This window comes from Serinus canaria, chromosome 20 (genome assembly GCF_022539315.1).
Source record: "Serinus canaria isolate serCan28SL12 chromosome 20, serCan2020, whole genome shotgun sequence".
Classification (NCBI taxonomy): domain Eukaryota; kingdom Metazoa; phylum Chordata; class Aves; order Passeriformes; family Fringillidae; genus Serinus; species Serinus canaria.
In genome coordinates this window covers 866,207-873,473 of record NC_066333.1, presented here as the reverse complement: position 1 = coordinate 873,473, position 7,267 = coordinate 866,207, and the positions used below count along the sequence as shown (strand labels likewise).

The 7,267-nt window shown below is 51.4% G+C and overlaps 1 protein-coding gene across 2 annotated transcripts; it reads left to right on the top strand.

The window, feature by feature from the left end:
* Nucleotides 1-274: 274 nt before the first annotated feature.
* RAB5IF (RAB5 interacting factor) lies at nucleotides 275-6,331 on the top strand. Of its 2 annotated transcripts, none has more exons than XM_030232828.2 (4): nucleotides 275-458; nucleotides 1,996-2,099; nucleotides 3,929-4,065; nucleotides 4,588-6,331. In XM_030232828.2, exons 1-4 carry the CDS (start codon nucleotides 330-332, stop codon nucleotides 4,647-4,649), a joined length of 432 nt encoding a protein of 143 aa, XP_030088688.1. In that variant the 5' UTR covers nucleotides 275-329; the 3' UTR covers nucleotides 4,650-6,331. The 2 variants fall into 2 exon arrangements, with proteins under 2 accessions (XP_030088688.1, XP_030088687.1); XM_030232827.2 differs by having other exon boundaries at nucleotides 279-458; nucleotides 3,929-4,058; nucleotides 4,612-6,331.
* The last annotated feature ends 936 nt before the right edge of the window (nucleotides 6,332-7,267 follow it).

Genomic DNA, 7,267 nt, shown 5'->3' with positions numbered 1-7,267 from the left:
ATCCCCCGGGGCGGCCTGTTTGCAGGCCCGGTGGCCGTGCAGGGCTGCCAAGGGCTGTCCCCCTGTCAGCCAGCAACACCAGCACTACTGTCTGGCCCTTTCGCTGGGGAATGGCCCTGCCAGGCCGAGACTAGACTAGACTAGACTAGACTAGACTTGACTTGACTTACCCCCACCCCCGCACCCTCTCGGCCCCTCTCGGCCGCCGTAGGGCGCGGCCCCGCCTGTGTCACGTGCCGCGGGCCCGCGCGGCGATTGGCGGCGCGCGCGGGCCGGGCCGGTTCCGGGCCGGGCGGGCGGATCCCGACGGAGGATCCCGGCGGATCGGGATGAGCGGCGGGCGGCGCCGGGACGAGCCGCCGCACCCGCAGCACCACGCGGTGGCCAACGGCGGCGCGGCCGGGCGCGGCTCCGTGTGGGGCAAAGCGCTGCGCAGCGACTCCGCCTGGCACGACAAGGTGGGACCGGGGCGGCGGGATCGGAGGGGGCCCTGAGCGGGGGGCTGGGACCGCCCGGCGCGGTGGCTCCGGCCCGCGGGGGTGCCGGAGGAGCCGCCGTCCCTGAGCACGGTTGAAGCCCCTGCGGGGACCGGAGGGCTGGGGCGGTGTCGCGGGCGGGCCGTGCCGGGGCTGGCAGCGCCCCGTGCCCGGAGCGGCGGGGGCGTGTGTGCGGTGAGTGCTCGCGGTGGGGTGCTGCGGGACACAGCGCTGAGTGGAGCCCTGTTTCCTGATCCCCCGTGGCCCGCACATGGCCCGGCTCTTTGGCTCTTTGCTCTTTGGGCGTGGAGCCAAGGGAAACAAGGTGTTGAGACACCTCCCTTACTTTTGGCTTGTGGTTTAACACTCTTCTCGAATTAAATAAAAATTTCTCTTGTCTGGTTCAAGGAACACCAGAAGCAGCTTTTCGAATTTCCCCGTGCCCGTGTGCCATGTGCTGCAGGGCTCCGCCCGGTGCCTGACCCGTGCTGCCTCCCAGCAACACAGCCTCCAGGTGCCCGGAGCTGCTGGAGCCCTGCCGTGCCCGGGCACACAGCGCGGGTTCCGGCCTCTCTGCTCCCTGCTGCTGGCTTTGCTTTTGGCGTGGGGAAGGGGAACGCTCTGTTTCCGTTGGGGTCAGACAGCAATCTCTGTTGCTTTTTCCTTAGCTGTGGCTACCCGAATTGGTGGGGCTCGTATGTCCCTGCCCCCTCACCTCTGGCAGATGGAGCTGGAATTTCAGAGTCAGCAGGGGAGCAGGGACAGCTGTGCCAATGTTTTGATACAGTAGGAGGTGAACTGAAGGCTGAGCTGCCTGTCAAGTGCAGTGACCAGAAGAAATGTCTGTATCTTACATGGATTCCCATCTTCTATGAGGGGCTGAACAGCTGGCACATCCCACAGGCTTTGGGGGATCACAGAGGCCTTGGTGTTTGGGGGGATGCTGGGACAATCCCAGTCCTGGGGAGGCTGGGAAAAGAGATGTGAGCAGAAGTGATTCTTACTAAAGTGTTGAGCCCTGCTGTTAGGCTACAGTAGCTACAGGAGTGTGACCCTTGGACAGAGGAATGAGCAGAGCCCTGCTGCTCAGGAAGCACAGGAGTTCTTGTGGCACGAGTGAGGTACAGCTCTGCTTTGGAGCTGTCCTGAGCCCTGACAGATCTTGGGTGCAGGAGGGCCTGGGCCAACGTGGGTAGAACACTCTCAAAGCATAAACAGTTCTTTAAACTTTTGTTCCAGGCGATTATTATTGCACCTTTAGTAAATAAGGGGACTAGAGACTTGGCCTCTGCAGTTGGCCCATTGGAGGACAGAGCTGTGTGTTTAATGTGGAAGCAGAGAAGTCCAGGGTGCACAATGTCCCAGGCTGCTTTATCTGTTCTGAGTGCAATATTTTATAGTCTGAGTGGGGAACTAAGTGTTCAGAATGCTGAATTTTCACCTGTTAATTGTGTGGTGCTTTAAAAAAAAAAAGAAACATAATAAATGCCAACATTTTTCTTGTGCTTTGTCTCCTCAGGATGAGTTTTTAGATGTGATCTACTGGTTCCGGCAGATCATTGCGGTTATTTTGGGAATCATCTGGGGAGTAGTTCCACTGAAGGGATTCGTGGGAATAGCAGTGTAAGGTTCATTTCCTTTTCTGTCTCCTGTAACATTCCCACGGTTGGGCTGGCCTGGGAGCCTGTTTGAGGCTGTGCTGTGAACAGTGGGCTGGCTGAAGGCAGGCTCTGCCTGCTCTGTGTCTCACAGCCAGCCTTTCATTCCATTGCTGGTTGCCATGAAATTCACCCAAATCATAACATGTCCATCAGTCTCTTTCTCCTCAGCCTGATTAATACTTCTAAACATTATTATTTGTTTTGCTATTAAATGGCAGAAGAAGGGAGCTAGCATTTCAATTGACTTGGTGTGTGCCCTGCAAGTGTGGGAGGGGCCGGGAGCCTGCTGTGATCATTCAGGAAGGAGCATCCATGGGGGAAGGTGTGCATGTCCTGTTCTTTGAGCCCTGCTCAGACAGGAGGCTCTGTCAGCAGACAGGGGCAGCTGCTCTGAGAAGAAGAGGTTTGCTCAGAACGTGAAAGGCTGCAGGTCCCAAGCAGGCACGGTGGCACTGGCACGGAGGCACCAGCAGAGCTCGGCAGTACTCCTGTCTTCCTGACATGGCTTTTCAGCCATGGGGTGGGGATGGCAGTGCCTGAAGGGGAAGTGTGTGCATTGAATCCCTGGGAGCCAGGTCACCTCCCCAGAGGTTTCTGAGGGCTACAGTGAGTTATGAAGAGAAAAAACCTCTTTGGTCCTGACACATGCCTGGAAGTGTTCAAGGGCCGCCAGAGGTGGTGACACAGTCCTGCTCTCTGCGCATCTGCTCTGGGAAGATGCTGGATCTGCTCTGGGGAGCCTCTGTTTGCAAATATCTCTGCCTAGCCAAGGTCTTAATAGTCAAGCTCCAGCCTCACAGCTTTTCTTAGGCAAAATTCAGTTGTCATCTTGTCCCTCGTCCCAAATGTTCTGGTTTTGGCAAGAAGAGGGAGGGATGATGCTCCAGCAGGAACCAGGTTAGCTACAACAAACAGTTCGATCTGAAGTGCCCCCAGGAACAGTTCATTGTTTTTACTTAGTCACCATTAATTGACAAGGCACCTTCAGGCACCTAAGCCCATTCCTGTGCTAAATGTAAACAGAAGGATTTGGTGTACAGTGGAAAACCAAAAGTTTCTGGAAGTGTGTGTGTGGTTTCTCTGTGCTGTGCAGTGACACAGCTGCTCCAGCTGCTGCTGGTTGCCCACTTTGTGTGTGTGTTGTCATTCCCACCCTTCCTACACAGCCTTCCTTGCAGGACACGGACCTGTCCCAGCCCCAAGCTGGGCTGGTGTAAAGCTAAACCTGCCTTAGGATTAGGGAAGGTCAAACAGAAGGTCAAGTTTGTTTTCTGCTCTGCACAGATGGAGAGCACCGAGGTGTTTCAGACTGAACCCTAGTGCTGAGGCTCTGAGACTATTGAGTCTCTGTAGCCCTTATCTCTTCCCTGTTTAGTCCTGGGATGCTCACAGAGATTTAACCCTGAGCATGGAGGTGACAGTTTTCCCTCTCAGCTGCCTGAGAATGAAGAAGCACACCCAGGTTCTCTGTGGAGGCAGAGCTGCTGTCAATCTGCAGGACAGGAGAACCTGCAGGTTTGCAGATCTGAGGATACTTCCAGCTTTTGACTTCTGCCTCTTGAGCCCTACTAGAAGTAGGTTGTGCCTTTTCAAGTGAACTTCATCCCAACCTGGCAAGCTCACCTGGAGGGGCTCTTTTGAGGAAGTGACTGAGCTGCCTGGGAAGCATTGCAGGAAAAGAATTCCTCTTTGCTTCCTCTCTGCTGTGGATGGGAGATATTTCACTGTATGGCATTTGGGATGCCTACAGTCTGTACCACTGCAGTGATGTTTCCTAACCTCTCCCTGCAGATTCTGCCTGATCAATGCTGGTGTTCTGTACCTCTACTTCAGCAGCTTCCAGCAGATAGATGAGGAGGAATATGGTGGGACGTGGGAGCTAACGAAGGAGGGATTCATGACATCTTTTGCACTGTTTCTGGTAATGAATCTTGCTATCTCTGAGATGATTTGTGAATTGTGTTGGTGCACATTCTGAAGACCTGGGAAGAGAGCAGGGGAAGTGGTGAGAGAAGGCAGATGTGTTAGCACCAAATGCCAGTGATTGGGATTGCTGCCTGTGAAACACAGTGCTGACACCTGGGGTTTCTCTGAAGTAAAGGATGCATCAACCACTCCCATCCTCTGTCCCAGATACCCTGGTGAAGTTCTATTCCATCTCCAACTAGTTACACCTGGGCTGGTGTTTTGGGTGTCTTTGTTTTTCCCTTACTCCCCTCCCCCAAGTGTCTGATCACTTGATTAGCTGGTGCCTCTAAATCCCTGGAGGGGCTGTGATGGGATTTTAATGTGGACAGGCTGGTAGACAAGTTGAATGCCACCATTTGGGGCAAGTGGTGATCCTAAAACTCTCCAAGATCACCTCGAAGCTGGAACTCAGTGCCCTGTTGAGAGCAGGGCCTGAAGCTCGTTTGCTGTGTCTGACACCTCTCCAGAGGCATCCAAATAACCTTCCCTTCCTTTCCTCCCCACAGGTGGTTTGGATAATCTTCTATACTGCCATCCACTATGACTGACACAGTCTGCAGCATTTGCCTGTTAAATCAGTTGTCAATAAATAGAGAAGGTTTTAATAAATCCTAGTCTTTAGTGGACTGGTGGCAAAGTGGGGAAGTCAAACCAGCTCTCCTCTGTACCAGTGGTCTGGGTAGCCTGGAGGAGCCCCAACTCTTCTGCTGGAGAAGCCTGTCTCCGTTTTATATACCCGTGAATTATTGGAACTATTAAAAAGCCATTGGAATTTTTTGAAGTGGTTCAAGACTGTTCAGATTTGGAACTTTCTGTGACTCTAGCCAGTAACTCTTATCAAACTCCTGTGCTGAAGGTTGAATCTATTAACTTAATGTATATATGCCCTACTGTTTGATATCTGTCATTAAACCCTGACTTGTCTTCCACGGTTGTCCTTTAGACAAACAGTGTTTCAAAAGCAGTTGTAGGTACATGGGCAGAAGGCACAGCAACACCCAGGACATGAGCTGGTGGCTGTCCTTAGCATGTTTTTGCAGTAACCAGATTTGATTTGATTAAACAGACTGTGTTGTTACCATTTCTAATATTTTTTTTTGTTGTTTTACTTGCAAATCAGTTGTTGATCTGAATTTTTAAATGCTTTTTGCCGAAGACAAATTTTTAAGTGATTTTGCAAGGAAGAACTGATTCATTTGGTGAACCAAGATGTATTCAGGAGGCTTAGAAGCTCCACTGCACTCTGCCAGCCTGAATACCAAGTTGCCATCACATACCTCAGAGCTTCGTAGTCTTGAAGGAGTCATTCTGGAGATACCCTGTTAAATGTTAGTGTTTCAATTTGGTTTTAAGCTCTTGAATTCAACTGCTCTTTGTTCATAAATGCAGGACACTAAAACACAATTGAGGCAGCTATTATCTTAAATGCAGAAGTACCAACTTGCAAACTGGGCAGAGTATACAACCTGTGGTTTGGGAGGTGCTTGATCACTTCATAGCTCAGTCCCTCCCAGGTCATGCCCTTTTTATGCAATGGGGAGTCTCTGCTTTAAGGTATTTTTTAAGAACGTGTCTTTCAGAAATAGTTCTTGGGAAACACGCACAGTCCTTGTTACTGTCACAGGACCTTGTAGTCTTGTTGCCATGTGGTTCTTGCTTCTCTAAACAGCTCAGGCACCCAAAAAAAGTCCTGACCTAACGCTGCCTTATAGTGAGGGGTTGGTAGTTTAGTGTGCTCTTGCTGCAAGCCTGCATTGCCTCCTCTCTGGTGGAAGTGCCACAGCCTGGCTCTCATTGGGAGTGCAAAGCCAGGGATCTCAATCTCCAAGTGCTGAGCCAGAGCAAGTCTCCATTCTTACCAGGGAAAATCTGTCTGTTCTTGGTGAAGAAACAGCCCTGGTTATTTTAGGTCCTTGGGATGCCAAGGGAAGAGTGCAATAGCAGACAGCTTCTGCTACTTGTGAGTGGCCAATTTAAGTAAATTATCTCACAAAAACTTCTTTATTTTCTCCTCCCTATCCCCAGACTTGTCCAAACTTTTAGTCTGCTACTTTCTTTTCCTCTCCTATCAGCTGAAATCATTAACTTCCCATGAGAATTGCATAGCCTGCTAGTTCTAGGTTACCCTTTCCTGCTGGCATCTGTCTGCATCTTAGCTGCTTACAGCCGTCAGTAAAACCATTGTATACCTGAAATGCTCCAATAAATGTTGCCTGAATAATCCACTGTGCAGCTTCTGTGTCCTCTGGTCTTTGATGCTTTGTAAAATGGTGGGAGTGTGGGATTCCTTTCAGAGTTGGATTTTTTGGTAAAATTTTTGGGATTCTTAGATCTCTTGTGCTGCACTTTGAGAAGAGGCCAGAAGCATTTGCAGTGGTAGCTAATGCTTAGATCCATGCTTCAGCTAAGCAGGCTAAGCCGTGTTGCCTGTTCAAGCTGTTCTGCTCCTTTAGTGATTGTCCCTGCCCTGTGACACTGAGCCAGTGCTCCTTCCAGAGTGCTCAGTTGTGGTCTGAAGCAGGACCTGGAGCACTGCTGCACCTTGTGCAGAGAGAATACACAGCTGCTTCCCTGACCCTCTGCTCTATTCCTTGCTTGCCTGTGCTCCCACCAGCTCAGTTCCTTGGACAGCTCAGTGCAGTTCCAGTGGCGGGAAGCTGAACCTGAGCCAAGGAGGATCATGACCATGAACAGACATTGGCCTATGGTATCTTTAAGGCTCCTTGTAAAGAATTTACTGATTGCTTTTGCCCAGCTGCAAGTTTTTCTCTCTTCAGGTTCCTGTTTTAAGGGGTGCCTCAGGGGCTAGCAGCTGGTATCCCCTGTGCTGGTCAGCAGGAGAACTAAATCTTTGGTGCCTGCTCATGAAGGAAGAAGTTAATTTTAAGCTCAAGGCAATGTGGCAGCCAGCAGAAGGGACCTGAGCATCTTGCAAACAATGAGAACTGTAAATACAGGGAGCACTTGCAGAGATTTGAGAGGCTGACACAGGAATGGTGTAGCGGAGAGCATGGTTTGGTGCTGGGAAGACAGAAGAGCAGTAGCTGCCAGGAGCAGGGAATGCTGTGGGAGAGCAGGGCTTGGGCAGCACCCCTGCCCTCACAGTTCTGCACTGGCACACAGAGTGCTCTGCACTCTGCACTCCTTGGTGGGTTAGAGTTA

Coding starts and splice junctions, on each gene's coding strand:
- RAB5IF (XM_030232828.2), top strand. CDS start 330: ATGAGCGGCGGGCGGCGCCGGGACGAGCCGCCGCACCCGCAGCACCAC. Junction 459..1,995: donor ACTCCGCCTGGCACGACAAG/GTGGGACCGGGG, acceptor TTGTCTCCTCAG/GATGAGTTTTTAGATGTGAT. Junction 2,100..3,928: donor GGATTCGTGGGAATAGCAGT/GTAAGGTTCATT, acceptor CTCTCCCTGCAG/ATTCTGCCTGATCAATGCTG.